The following is a 14,008-nucleotide window of genomic DNA, read 5'->3' on the forward strand; positions in this document are numbered from 1 at the left end:
ACGAACGGCCAGGAAGACTGAAGAAGGTTGAAGACAACGTATATGCTCGTTCACCGAACGACCGCACCAATGCATCACGGTCAGGCATCATGTGACTAGACACGTAGACGCGACGGAAATTCAAGATCAATATTGATCAAGCCAGCTGCGTTCCTCAAGACAGTACTACATGCATAGTATGTAGAGCCTAGCACGGTACACATGGAACTAGCGTAACAAAGTAACGAATCATGATTTTGCAGACAACTCCACAGCATTCTTGAACGCTCCCAGCAATGCAGTCAGCTGGATTTTCTCACTTCCACCCGTCGATAGTCTATGCCTACAAACAAGAAAAAGATGTCTGTCAGTCTGCTATCACCATACAAGATTCCGCTTACTCTGTTGTTGCAATAAAATCCAGCAGATAAATCCGAGCGTGAGCTTTCAGCTCGACAGTCTCCATGAATTCGTACACCCCATTGAGGAGATCCGGCAGAGCAAGTCCACGTTCGATTTTCAATGCAGAGATCACTGCGCGCAATGGATACACGTTAGTGCGATGACAATTTAGATGGGAATGACTAACTCTGGTAGGAAGTGGTGAAATCATCTGCGAGCATGGACTTGACGACAGTCTCAATGTCTGCAGGATGAGGACTACCGGTGCAGTTATAAATCTCTGCCTCTCCTATGAGGTCATACGCTGCATGACATGCTTGCAGTACGTTCAGCGCTCTTCGCATGTCTCCCTTCGAGAGTTTGAGCAGCGCCTTCTTTCCATCCTCGGTGAGCTTGACCCTTCGCCTGGTCAGTACTACAGAAGAAAATCCCACCAGGGATGCACAAAGACCTACCCTTCAGCTTCTATGACACTATTGATTCTCTTCTCGACTTCTGGAATGGGAAGGGGTGAAAACCTGAACCGCGTGCATCGACTTTGGATGGCGGGTATAATCTTATTGACGTAGTTGCAGATGATGCAGAACCGCACATTCCGCGTGTACTGTTCAATGACACGGCGCAGGGCAGCCTGCGCTGCTGTTGTCATCATGTCGGCCTCATCTAAGATGATGAGTTTGTAGCCCTTTAGGAACAGAGTACGGGTTTCCGCGAAGTTCTTGATGCGCTCCCGAACTACGTCAATACCACGTTCATCTGAGGCGTTAAGCTATAAAAGAGCAACGTCAACAGCTTGAACGCTAGTCACGGGCCGCTGACCTCTAGGATCTGTTTGCGGTAGTCCTTGCCATATATTCGGCGTGCCACCGCGAGGATAGTAGACGTTTTTCCCGTTCCAGGAGGGCCATAGAATAGGAGATGAGGTAGTCGGTTCTTCTCGATGAATTTCTCGACTATAAAGCAACACGCTGAATCAAACGTACGGATACCCGAAGTATGGTGCTTACTGGTGCTGGTGATGTCTTTATGCGAAACGACATCATCTAGAGTGACTGGCCTATACTTCTCCACCCTATCGTGTTGTCAGCACGCGATTATTCCTGCAGTGTTACGCCACGCACCATGGCAGGTTCTCACTGTCGTGTTGGTCGTATGTAACTGCCTTGCCCTTGCCCTTCCCACCTATCGGCCAAGAGTCCTTCTCTGTATCCGACATATGTGTATCTTCGTCCGAGTCCATGTTTCCGTGTTAATAACTGGAAAATAAATGAAATTGGATAGCGTGTGGTTGTGAATGTTGTGATGGGACGCGTCCTTCTGACGCGTGTCACGCGTATCGCGACGCGCTTTCGGAGTCTCGGAGTTGGGTCGGGCTTACAACTCTGATTATTCATACGCACGGACCATCAACAATTCCCGTTCGCTGACAAATCCGTCACTATAAAAGTCTTTCCCATCTGAAAAAGTATCCTTAGACCCGGTTTTCGCTTTTGTCAACGACTCCATCGTTCAGATCGTTGGACAGACAGAGGCGTCCGCATAGTGAGTTCCAGCACCGAGTACATTGTCTTGTCCGGGATTTGACAGAGCGCGGCAAGCAAGATGCAGATTTTCGTCAAGACGTATGCACTATCCAGCTTTGCATCCAAAATGCTAAATTGTCTACTCCTTTAGCCTTACGGGCAAGACTATCACCCTTGAGGTCGAGTCCTCAGACACTATCGACAATGTCAAGGCCAAGATCCAGGATAAGGAGGGGTGAGTTTGTTTCCACAATCAAGTTTGAAGGTTACTCATCACATTTCGTAGTATTCCTCCCGACCAGCAGCGTCTGATCTTCGCCGGCAAACAGCTCGAAGATGGCCGCACTCTCAACGACTACAACATTCAGAAGGAGTCGACCCTCCATCTGGTGCTCCGCCTCCGCGGTGGTGCGAAGAAGCGCAAGAAAAAGACCTACAACGTATGTGTTTCTGTTGAGGGGTTGACCCTCCATTTACTGACTTTTGCTGATCATGCTCTCCTACAGACCCCCAAGAAGATCAAGCACAAGCGCAAGAAAGTCAAGATGTCCATCTTGAAATACTACAAGGTGGAGAGCGACGGCAAGATCAAGCGTCTCCGTCGTGAGTGCCCCTCTACCGAGTGCGGTGCTGGTATCTTTGTGCGCATCTTCTCAGTGCCTTTCGCTTGCATTATCTGATGTCACCTGTGCAGATGGCCTTCCACGAGGACCGACAATACTGCGGCAAGTGCGGCTTGACTTACACCTTCCAGCCTGGCACCAAGCCCCCTGTTGTCTAAGCCAGACGTGCGGAGGTCGTCTAAGTTGTACTGCGCTTCATGTTGTATGTCTATATCGTAATGCAAATTCATGGCATGATTTATGAGCAGCGTGAACATCAATTTTTGAACTTGTCCTACATCTGAATGTGATTTGGCGCGGGAATCTCTTACCGGAATATCGATATATGTACTTGCAAAATGGTCTTTAATTTGCTGAAGCTGAAGACAGCTGCCCCAGAGTCTGATAGAGTATCTTTGGAATATCTAGCATGAATCGCAATCTGAGATGCGGTAAGAAGCGAACCAATGAAACACCTCGGTTCAGAAAATTGTGCACAGCCACCGTTTTGGCGGCGCTCGTATAAAATATACAGAGTACTTGCTAGGCCTGCTGGCTGCACTCGGTTGAACTTGAATTGTACTGTTGTGCACTAATCCTAGAGGCCTCCACCGTGACCTGGTGGCATACACTCCTTGTTGCACATTCTCTGTGGCATTCATGCCAACGGTACTGCTATAATCAATACCTCTTCATACCTGGCCTCACCCAACACAATCATATCAATCCTAAGATATCGCACAGATTCAAATTATCTAACTCATCCTATTCTTTAGAATGCACGCTGCCCTTCTCATTGACGAGATCTTGCAAGTCATCCTGGGACAGTGTTCGGACTGGCCGGACCAGGAATACCGCCGGGTGCTGTGCCAGATTGCGAAGTGCTGCAGAGCATGGAAAGACCCAGCGCTAGACAGGCTGTGGAACCGCTTGGACAACATTGAACCGCTCCTGCGCTTGCTGCCAATGCAACTTCTCCGCCGTAATGCATCCGTACGTCTCGTTGAATGCTTGGGTGTGGCTCCGTTCATTGATCCGTTGGTGGTCTCCGCGTTAGCTCAACTATAACGTCCACGTTGACAATCTGGCGAACTTTCGCACTTACGCATCCCGTGTAAGACACGTCACGCACCGGGGAGCTCTCCCCGTGTCCCCGTTGCTGCAATCAATAATTTTGATGCCCAAACTCTCGCATGTCGTGCTCCGAGGCGAGGGTTGCGAGGTCGCCCCATGCTTCAAGACGTCCCGAGCGTTACGCCACCTAAACATCACGCTCAATCATTACAACAAGGAGAGACCACATTCTATGCTTCTGAGAAGTGATGCTGTGGCCACGTACCTGGACTCGCTGAACGCATGGGATGTCGATCTGCAGACGCTGCGGCTCCGGGGTCGTTTGTCGGCGCAACTCAGCATGACGCTCGCCTCCTTGACCACTCTGAGGACACTGCTATTGTATGCAGGAGATTCGCTCACCGCGCAAATGCTCTTGGCTATAGCCAACTTCCCTCGCCTCCGGCGACTCGACGTGCAAGCCACCCATATAAATCCGAGCACATTTTTTGAAACGCTTTCTCCGTCCGCCCCGCCTTTATTCCCAACGCTGCAAAATCTCAAGATTTCATGCCAGCCAGACTTCCTGGCTGCTCTGTTACAGACGCTCCCAGTCGGCGTCTTGCAGAAGGTTCAGATTGACACGGCTTACTCACCCATATCATTCCATCCCTCCTTCGAGCGCCTATCTCTGATAGGTTCGCATAGCCTCGAAGAGCTATGCGTAGAGGCATTCATCCCGTCAGATGACGTAGAATACAGTGGCGCTGTCCATTCAGACAGGGCGCTGACGATCAGCGCTCTGCGCCCTCTCGCCGGCCTCAAGGCCCTGCGTCGCTTTTCGATTCATGGGACGGCGCCTCCGGACTTCTGTGATGGAGATATCGAGCAGATTGCGGCATGGTGGCCGCGCCTATCTCTGCTGAACCTGGGACTCATAGAAGACTTCCACGCCGACGCGTTTTCCCGACTGACGCCTGCGGTGTTCTTTGTGCTTGCCAAACTGTGCCGCGAGCTCAAGTCGTTGACGCTCCCCGTGGACATCCTTGATTCGGCGCTCCCACTGCCGCCGCCGGGCGCGCACCTCGCGATATCGCTGTGTTCCCTCAGGAGTCTCTCCATAGGAACGGCACCGCTCTCGCTAGACTGTATATCAGTGTTCGTTAGACATGTGGTGGCCGCGTTCCCCGGCGTTGAAAATGTAGACTCGACCTCGTGGGGCGGCTATTGGTTGGAGCATGCCGAAGAATGTATCGACTTGAGGCCGGGTGCCGTAGGACCACTATCAGACAGGATCGTGGTGGGGGACAGACGCTACCGGTTCGTTACTCACTCTTAGACGGTAGGTTCGCTTGGAATGGTGCACCGTAAATTTTAGACTAGGATATCATAGAATATTGCAAAAGTTTTAGTCGGATTCGTCGACATAAAATTTGTTAGACTGCTTACTGTAGTGCGTAATTTATAGACGTAGAGCTCGTACTCTCTGAAGCGCTGACTGAATCAATGCATCATGTCGTCGTCAGGCAGCGTCCATCGCAGCGCTCCAAAGGAACCAAGAGCCAAGAGAAGGCAGAAAGAGGCGCCAAAGTGTGACGCGCCTGTGGCCCGAATATGCAAACGCGCCTGGCGCGTCTCGACCTGGCGCTAAATTGCGTGAGTCGGCCAATTGTGGAGCTTATAATCAATCTTCTGAGATCCGTGCCCCTTTGTGTCTCTGCCCGCAGATATCGCCAGGATCTCGACACATCCTGCACCGCACCTGGGGGCCGCAGGAAAGTCTATTGTCCGCTAGGCGCCTCAGTATAAAGAGAAGAGCCTACGTGTCCACCCCCCCCTCCGCCCTCTCACCTGAATAATCACCCTGCAAGATGACAAAGTTCGCATGCACAAGTCAGTTTTCCAGGCCACCTTGAATACAGCCGTTTACTCACCATAGTGTGAGCAGTCCCAGAGCGACGGAGCCGTCGCGGACGCCTTACCACCCTTTCGTGTGATGTCTACAATTTGATCGTGGACGAATTCCAATACCAGCCGGAGGAGACATCGATCTGGGTCTATAAATCCACATTGGCAAGCTGGGCCCTCGTATGCCGCTTCTTCCACCACCTCGCCACGCCAAAGCTGTTCGAGGTGTTCACCTTCGAGAAAGAGCAAGGAGACAAGGATGACCCTCAGCTTGAGCAGTGGATCATGGAGCTTAACCGCGGCAACGATGTCGCTCACGCCCTAGCACCCAAGGTCAAGCACCTCACCTTCATGAATTGGAAGGAAGAGTACATGGCCCAGAAATTCAAATTTTCCCAGCGACGCCTGGCGTCCTTGACGTCGGCGCTCCGATACTTCACCAACACAGTGAACATCACGCTCTTGAATTCTCCGATAGACGTCCGACTCTTCACTGCCATCGCGACTCTGCCTAACCTACAGACCCTGTGCATTAGAAACTGCGAGTTCCAGGAGCTTCGAAAGCCTGTCGTCCTTCCTGCGGATGGAATTCCTGGCTTGAAAGCCCTGGAAGTCTTGGAAGTCGACTACGCCGAGGAATACATCCCAGCAATCATTTCCATGGCGGCCACGCCGTCGCTGCGGTCGCTCGTGACGACTGAGTGGAAGATCGCCAAGGGCATCATGAAGCAGGATGTGAACATCCCGCTGGAGAAGCTCGAGGTTCCGCTTCAACCCAGGGGTGTCGCCATTGTCTCGACTTTCCTTGATCGCACGCCTTCGATTCACGATCTTTCGCTCGTCGACATTTTGCAGGATAATCGCACCCCCGAAGGTCACGAGGAAATCCGTCGAATCACCTTAAAGCTGAAGCAGTCGTCTTTACCAAGGTTGAAGAAGCTGAAGTGCCCGACGCACCTCTTCCCATCCTTGTGGCGAAGCAGACCGATCTCGACCTTAAGCCTAATGGAGCCAAGGGATTGGATTCCACTCTCTACGAGGATGCGGAAGGAAGAGGGGCAGCCACCATCCTATCCTTTTGAAGACCTCGCTAGGGATTCCACATTGCATGAGCTAGAAATTCCTCTAGAGCTATACGCTCTGTATCCTCTAGCAGAATTTTTCCCCCCGCTGGATAGACTGTCGATCTGTTTTCCCGTGCACGTTAGCCCCAAGAATCCAAACGTCAGTTGTTGGCTTATCATTTACCTGCTCTTGAGCTGATTGATGACATGGCCAGGGCTTCCAAATTGTGTGTGGCCTGAGGAAACCAAAGATGACCGTGCGCTACCTGCAGTTGTACTTCTTCGGATTATACGAGGCAGGATATGCTTTCGACCTCGTTCAGCAACACAGCATAATCGTAACATACCTGGCAAAGGAATTTCCGACTGCTACGTGTATCTCCATGGTCGAATCGCTGGAGTGGCACCGAAGCGAGCACGGGGACAAGTGGACCCCCATCATGCGTCAATGTGAATATTTCAGGAGGCTGCTGGTGGTGTGCCAAGAGCTGTGGAAAAGCAATATGAGCGCGGTGCGGGATTTTGACGGACTACTTACCGAGACATTCCAGGACGATCCAGAGGCGAATGCGATGCTCCAGGCGATGCTCGGAAAAGATTGCCTGCCTGTGACCCTGTTCTCTCACTGAATACTTGCTCTTTTCGACTCGGACTGATAGTTTCTTTCCAAGTTCAGACTTTTGTCTGTCGTCGAAGGTATACCTGGACTAACTTAAATAGTTCGAGATCCCCTGCTACCAGACATCAGGCTGTAAGCATCATTTGCTCATGTGTGTACGTGTAAAGCATACCCGGTTTGTCATTTTTTGTAGTTTACGCGTCTTGCAATACAAGTTCTGTCCACAAATTGGGGAGCATATAATCGACCTTCGGATATCAGAATACTTATTGTTCGTTAGACGCCGGTCGAGTATAAAGATGTCCGAGAGCGCGGGTGGCTAATTTCAATGAACCGCCCACATACCTTCACCATTATCACTCCTCCACATTCCTCTGCTCGCTCATCTGAACATTCACCGCAACATCCACCGCGCAGGATGACAGAGCTCGTGTGGACAAGTCAGTGTTCTAGCCCACTATAAACGTAGCAGTTTACTCACCGCACTTCGAGCAGTCCCAGAGCGACGAAATCGTCACGGACGTCTCACCACCCTTCCGTACGACATCTACAATTTGATCCTGGACGAATTCCGATACCAGCCGGAGCAGATATCACTCAAGGAGTATAAGTCTACGTTGGCAACCTGGGCGCTCGTATGCCGCCTCTTTCACCATCTGGTAGTGCCGAAGCTATTCAAGACGTTCGTCTCCTGGAGAAATTGGAGAAGTGGGGAAACGCCTCAGCTTGATAGGTGGGTCGTGGAGATGAACCGCGGCGACGCCATGGCGCGTGCTCTAGCACCTCACGTCAAGCACCTCACATTTGAGCCCTGCCAAGAAGTGAACGCGCCACTAGAGCCCCGGTTAGCCCACGCAGACTTGTCATCGTGGACAACGGCACTCCGATTCTTCACCAATGTCGTGAGTATCAGACTTTCGTCCGATACAATCGGGGACCGCTTCTTCACTGCCGTGGCCACTCTGCCCAAACTACAGGTACTCCACATGAGAAACTGCAATTTTCGGGCACCGCAAAACTCCTTTATTCTTCCTTTGGATAAACTCCCAGCCTTGAAAGTCCTTGAGGTCTCGGGAGTGGGAAATGCCTTTTGGCGATATATCCCCGCGATTGTTTCACTGGCGGCCACACGCTCGCTGCGGTCGCTGATAACGACAGAGTGGGAGATCGCTAGGAACTTTTTCACGCTGGACATGGACATTCCGCTGGAGATGCTCCAAGTGCCCCTCCATCCCCATGGCATTGACGCTCTCTCGACATTCCTTGATCGCACGCCGTCGATCACCGACCTTGAGCTTATTGACTACACCTTGAAAGGAGATCGCCACGCCGCAATCAAAGACCTCCGTCAACTCGGTAACTTGAGAGTAAAACAATCATCCTTGCCGAGATTGGAAAAACTAAAGTGCCTGACACACCTGCTACCGGCCTTGTGGCAATCCAGACCAATATCGAGCCTGACTGTCGTGGGGGGACGAGGTCTAAAGAAAATCATCTGTGGACAGCAAATTCCCTATCCCCTTGAAGGCAACTTCTCCGGGAATTCCGCCTTGCGTTATCTGGTTCTTTCTGCGAAGCTATACGCTGCTTATCCCCTGGCAGAGTTAAAGCTGGAGAAATTGTCGCTGTATCTCTCCGGGTCTGCTACTCTGGGAGATCCAAGGGTGAGTTATTCACTTGTCACTAGATGTGCTTAGTAGCCTGATAGAGAATGTGGACAGTTCATGGAAGGCATGTTCAGTTTGCGGAAGCAAAAGACAACAGTGCGCAAGTTGCAACTCTACTTCCAGCGTGGGCGGCTGTCATCACAGTGGGCTTTGGATCTGCAGCTACAACACAGCAGTATCCTCTTATATCTGGAGAAGGTGTTCCCGACCGCTACGTGCATCTCTATGATTGAATCGCTCCATTGGCACCGCAGCGAGGGCAGAGATGAATGGAACCCCATTATACCGGAACGCCAATCTTTCAGGACAGTACTGAGAGACATCGTGGGCCTGCGAAAATACTACTCTGACAGACGTTGTTCAGTGACGGATTTTCATGGAGTACTCACCAGAACATTCAAGGATGATCCAACAGTGGCTGCAGTGTTGCAGCGGCAGCTCAGAGAATATATGCCTCGACCCTTATCGCCCATTGTTTACGGTCCATGCACGGAATCGGAGGCGGACACAGAACTGGCGGCGTCGGACTCGGACTAACTTGTAGTACCTTTATTGTGGCCATACCTGTGTTCCCAATCTCCCAATCCTTGCCATGCAACGGGCTATAATATTGTCAGATGTTACCCAGTTTGTGTCTTTCTGTAGCTTGCAACCAAAGTTCTAGTCACGGGGATGTGCCAGTGTTGTGCTTGTGCGAACTTGTCAGAACTTGGCCCGTTTCTAAAGCGACGCTGCGCTAATTGGGCGCGCTGTATCTGTCTCGCGCCGAGAGGCTGAAGCGACGCCTCTCATCTCCTCTTCGTCCACAAGCTCTTCGTCGCCGCCCATGCCATCTTTCGACGACAGCGACGACGTCTACGGAGCCACCAGCTCTCGTTTTCTCTCGATAGGCTCGACCAAGGCCCCACGCAAGTCGCCATCTCGCCAAAGTCTGAGCATCCACGCGCGCCGCTCGACAGCATCCCTGCGCGGATCGAGCCTCGCGCAGACACTAGACGACGATGCAGCAAACGGCCGGCACTCGCTCGCCCATGAACTCGCAGTGGCACTCATGCCAGAACCGAGCGCAGGCTCGAAGCTCTTAGCGGAGGAGTTTGGAATCGAGTACGATGAGGGCGCCGAGGGCATCGACGAGGGCCACCACGCGCAGAACAGCGAGCTGGACGTCAACGGAGGGCCCTCTTTCCGCGCGGAGCTCGAGCTCGGGCCCGACCCGTCACAGCTGAACGGCATCCACGACGCACCGCCCTTCGCTGCGGACGCGCCGGCCGACATCGATCCCGTCTTCGAGAGCACTACGCCTTCACCGAAGCAGCGAAAGCAGCCGGAGCAGGACCCAATGGTCATTCTTGCGCAGGACCTGGAATACACCGAGAAATTTCTATCGCAGCTGCGGCGGCTCGATGCGGACCACGGCGGGCCTACGGCACAGCCGACGCTCGAGACGCTCGCGTCGGACATGATTCGGCGTATCAATGACACCGTACGTGACCGAGAAGGGCAGGTGCGCGAGCTGCTTGAGTACGAGCGCGAGTTCCGGCGCATCGCTGGCGAGGTCGGCGGGAACGACGTGCTTGGACAGCTGGACGAGCTAGAGGACCTCATTGACGAGCCGCTACGGGAAGAGCCCCGCGCACAATCACATACATTAGATGCGATACAGGAGGAGTCTACGTCGAGCATCCACCTGCCAAGCACGAATGACTGGGAGGTCGATCCCGAGCAGGACCGGCTCGGCGAAGAGGACGAGGACGAAGAAGACGAAGAGTCCGTATACTATCCCCAGCCCACCAAGACTGAATTTCCGCCACCACCCCCGCTGAGCGGCCCTCCAACGCCCGCAAACACCATCCCCCAGCTCGTTCACCTACGCACATTCACGTCATCCGCTGCCACATCGCTCGCGACGATATCGGAGCACACCCAAGTAAATGCGGCGGCGACGACGGAGGCTGGACGGAAGATTCGCGCGTTGAAGAATAAGCTCGGCGGGTGGCGGGTGGAATGGGACAGCGCGGAACGCAGTCGGGTGAAGATCGACAAGTGGGAGGCGGGCATAGACATCGAAGCTGCATCGCCGGTGATGCGCTCGCACAGTGCACGGCGGATTGACGGGCGGAAACTCGTACAGGAACATCTGCAGGCGTTCGAAAAGGCGCTGATGGAGGCGAATATGAAGACACAGGCTATAATGACCTCTGTCGCTGCGTGAACTTCCCCGAGCTGTGTTTCGCTCATTTATTGGTACTCATACATACTCAAGACAACATACTAAAGGTTTTGCTAGCAATTATGTTACCCAGGATATAGGCCATCTCATTATACCTGTTATCGTACGTTGATGAGTGTTTTTAGATCCCATGTGTCTTGCTTTCGAGATGTCATGCATATATGATCGCTCTGGGTCGTAGATTTCTGTTACACATCGACCGTTGAACTGGTGAGAGTAAGATACATTAGAAATAACAAACATTGCTCAGCTACCAAGCCAACGAGTGAGTACAAAAACATGGAGCATGCGATAATTAGATGGAACAAGCACAGAGGCTGTTGACAGGACAATGCAATGATTCTGCAGCGACGATAGTGCATATGTTAATCCACCTGGAATTAGAGGAAGGAGTACATACCAAGCATAGATTAGAGTTCACTGCACAAAATTTCTACTTCTTCATATACTTGCGGCTGCACTGGTTTTTGTGAACGGCCTTCCAATGCGTCTGTGAAGATGCGACGTAAGGACATGCATTAAACGCAACACACAAAAAGCGCACCTTTTGGTGTTCAGGGCAGCAGTACCTACGCAAAATTCATCACGATTGGCTCGCAGCGGACAGAAATCGGGAACGTACCTGACTTGGTGACACCCACCGCAGACCTTAAGCTCCTCAGGGCTCGGCTTCCCGCACGCCGCGCAAACGGTCTCATCGCGCTTGTCCTTGCGCGACGAAGTCGTCTCCTCCCAGTACCCTAAGCCCTCAGGGTCGTAGTCCTTCATGATATGCTGCCCCTTCTTCAGGTGCATGCGCTTGAATGCGTCCGCGACGCCGTCGGGCGCAATGGGCATATTGAACACCTTGGCACCGCTGCGCACCGAGTTCGCGGAACCTAGTGCATCCGCGAGCCGCTTGGCCGCTTCAGGGAGGCTGAAACTGTCCGGGTCGAAGAGCGAGGGAGGCTTGCCGAATGCGTTGTAGTTCGGGCACGCCAGGATCTCGCGCTTCATCTCGACTCTTAGGGCAGATAAACACTAAGTGCATTGCATAATAAACGTCAGAATACCCACTTCCGAGCAGGGGTAGCTTTGTCGTACTCCTCGAGGAAAGGACCGAAACTATGACAGCCGTTCATGTTTTCTGCAATAGGGAGAGAGGGCACCATTAGATGAACGTCTCACATCACCGGTGTTTGTTCACCTCCGGGGCACATGCCCTTCCCATCCAGGATCTTGACTTCGCCATCGGACTCTTCCTGAGGAATAATTTTCTCCACCTGGATGAAGGCATGATCGGTGCATAGAAAATTCCTCGAACAAACTTGAACAAACCGTGATCTCGTGGAACCACTTGTCACCAAAGTCATACAGGTATCCAATCTGATCACCTTCTTTAGCAAACAGATGTGAGAGCATAAATCTGGGAGCCGAGGGGTTCTCTTGATTCATTTAAAAGCACGAAATACGAGGATGCACTTACTTCTCGTCTGGAAGATAGTCATAGCCGATCTATGCGGACTTGGGTCAACTAGCTGGGGACGGACTCAGATTTCAGAACGACTTACGTGGGTGAGATGCACCCGATCGACTGAGCTAGACGTCTGGAGATCTGACAATCAGTTGAGAACACAAAGCACGCGGCGAGGTACAGACCTCAGGCCCAAACAATGCTCCATCCCGAAGATCGGTGAAAACGTAGCAGTGGAAGTTGCGGACCCTAAGGGTAGTTTAACTCAGATGGTGACGCGTACATGGGAAGAAAAATTCCGGACCAGCCTAAGATTGGAGCCAATACTTTGTCTTGGAAGACACTCAGCTTGATCCCACCAGATAATCGGAATCTTCGCCAGATGCGAGGCTCGCCGTTCTTGCTGTTTACGTTTCTGTAAGTAGCAGGTCATCGAGTTGCACCCTGAGTTCATGTCCTCGACACAGATAACTCACGTGAATTTGACATGCAGAATCACGTCCTGCTTGTCCAAACCATTGAGATCCAAAGCTGCAATCTCCTTACGCTGAGCTCATCTTGAGTACGATTGACAGCAAGTACACCGGACCCACGAACCTTTCGATCCATCAGGACGTCAATGAATTGCTGCTGAGGGCTCTGCCTGGTCCCCATGTAAAGCACCTGGTACTTCATCTATAACATGCGGTTTCAGTGGGACGGAACACTGGAGGAGTGATCAGACACACCTGGCGGAAGAGCGATTCTCCACTAACATCATCTGTAGATGTAATATCTGATTCATTTTTGATCTGGTCACCTTCCTAGCGTCATGCTCACAGATCGGTAAGTTGTCTTCGTCGTACTGAAAACGGTGAGAATCGGGGTTCCGGTGACCGAATGTTGTGTGAAACGGAAATACCAGCGCACCGGATACAATCCCCAAGAATGGATCTGTCCTCTTGATCCGGGTGTTCCCTTGTATATCCTGGGATCTATACAAGCGATGAAAATCAAACTCCCTAGTTCATGGATGCTCTGGTGTACGGTGCTTACCTTCAAAGAATGCATGGGACAAGCCCTCTCCTTTATCGCCAGGCCCGAACTTGACATACTTTGGGCGTCCACCGTAGGGCGGGGGAGGGAGATTGCCACCGCCAAAGTCATCCGTGAAGTCCTTGAGTGCAGAGTTAGAGGTGAGCATGATAATTTGAAGTGATCGTCCGTGACATGCTAACCTTCGACGCGTGACACTGTCACATGATCATGACGCGTGACCGCTTGACAACGGCTGGTGGACTCATATGGACCCACAACCCTCTGAGGTGTTAAGACTTTGTCACAGCTCAACACCCTAATCTGTTCTGGAAGAAACTATCTGATTGACGAACGAGGTATAGAGAAAATTTCCTGAACTCCGTGGTGAGGCTCGCATCGATCGTGGCGCGTTTCCGGTAAGGAAAGTATTGTGCCTCTGTACAGCGCCAAATAACTGTCAACAAGGCCTCTACTTGAAGCTCAACATGTTA

At 52.0% G+C, this 14,008-nt stretch overlaps 7 protein-coding genes across 7 annotated transcripts; 5 read left to right on the top strand and 2 right to left on the bottom strand.

Moving 5' to 3' along the window:
- Positions 1–228: 228 nt before the first annotated feature.
- On the bottom strand, positions 229–1,621 carry SCP_1602610 (Replication factor C subunit 3; the record flags this gene model as incomplete). Its single annotated transcript, XM_027764710.1, has 7 exons — positions 229–322; positions 381–513; positions 569–780; positions 837–1,150; positions 1,201–1,334; positions 1,389–1,453; positions 1,503–1,621. 7 exons carry the CDS (start codon positions 1,619–1,621, stop codon positions 229–231), a joined length of 1,071 nt encoding a protein of 356 aa, XP_027620511.1.
- A 362-nt stretch (positions 1,622–1,983) lies between these two features.
- SCP_1602620 (Ubiquitin-40S ribosomal protein) lies at positions 1,984–2,685 on the top strand (the record flags this gene model as incomplete). Its single annotated transcript, XM_027764711.1, has 5 exons — positions 1,984–2,003; positions 2,056–2,139; positions 2,191–2,344; positions 2,411–2,545; positions 2,599–2,685. 5 exons carry the CDS (start codon positions 1,984–1,986, stop codon positions 2,683–2,685), a joined length of 480 nt encoding a protein of 159 aa, XP_027620512.1.
- Positions 2,686–3,283: 598 nt separating this feature from the next.
- Positions 3,284–4,898, top strand: SCP_1602630 (hypothetical protein; the record flags this gene model as incomplete). The annotated part of the gene is made up of 2 exons (XM_027764712.1): positions 3,284–3,499; positions 3,564–4,898. 2 exons carry the CDS (start codon positions 3,284–3,286, stop codon positions 4,896–4,898), a joined length of 1,551 nt encoding a protein of 516 aa, XP_027620513.1.
- Positions 4,899–5,430: 532 nt separating this feature from the next.
- SCP_1602640 (predicted protein) lies at positions 5,431–7,160 on the top strand (the record flags this gene model as incomplete). Its single annotated transcript, XM_027764713.1, has 3 exons — positions 5,431–5,452; positions 5,508–6,691; positions 6,747–7,160. 3 exons carry the CDS (start codon positions 5,431–5,433, stop codon positions 7,158–7,160), a joined length of 1,620 nt encoding a protein of 539 aa, XP_027620514.1.
- Positions 7,161–7,478: 318 nt separating this feature from the next.
- On the top strand, positions 7,479–9,354 carry SCP_1602650 (predicted protein; the record flags this gene model as incomplete). Its single annotated transcript, XM_027764714.1, has 3 exons — positions 7,479–7,590; positions 7,646–8,814; positions 8,872–9,354. 3 exons carry the CDS (start codon positions 7,479–7,481, stop codon positions 9,352–9,354), a joined length of 1,764 nt encoding a protein of 587 aa, XP_027620515.1.
- A 289-nt stretch (positions 9,355–9,643) lies between these two features.
- Positions 9,644–11,029, top strand: SCP_1602660 (predicted protein; the record flags this gene model as incomplete). The annotated part of the gene is made up of 1 exon (XM_027764715.1): positions 9,644–11,029. The coding sequence occupies one exon, from the start codon at positions 9,644–9,646 to the stop codon at positions 11,027–11,029; it is 1,386 nt and encodes a 461-aa protein (XP_027620516.1).
- Positions 11,030–11,480: 451 nt separating this feature from the next.
- On the bottom strand, positions 11,481–13,683 carry SCP_1602670 (hypothetical protein; the record flags this gene model as incomplete). The annotated part of the gene is made up of 16 exons (XM_027764716.1): positions 11,481–11,537; positions 11,592–11,616; positions 11,670–12,050; positions 12,104–12,173; positions 12,234–12,309; positions 12,365–12,452; positions 12,513–12,541; positions 12,598–12,633; positions 12,686–12,749; positions 12,805–12,915; positions 12,977–13,047; positions 13,098–13,175; positions 13,229–13,260; positions 13,320–13,344; positions 13,410–13,474; positions 13,536–13,683. The coding sequence occupies 16 exons, from the start codon at positions 13,681–13,683 to the stop codon at positions 11,481–11,483; spliced, it is 1,356 nt and encodes a 451-aa protein (XP_027620517.1).
- Between the last annotated feature and the right edge of the window lie 325 nt (positions 13,684–14,008).

The sequence above is a fragment of the Sparassis crispa genome (assembly GCF_003851025.1).
Source record: "Sparassis crispa DNA, contig_000015F, whole genome shotgun sequence".
Classification (NCBI taxonomy): domain Eukaryota; kingdom Fungi; phylum Basidiomycota; class Agaricomycetes; order Polyporales; family Sparassidaceae; genus Sparassis; species Sparassis crispa.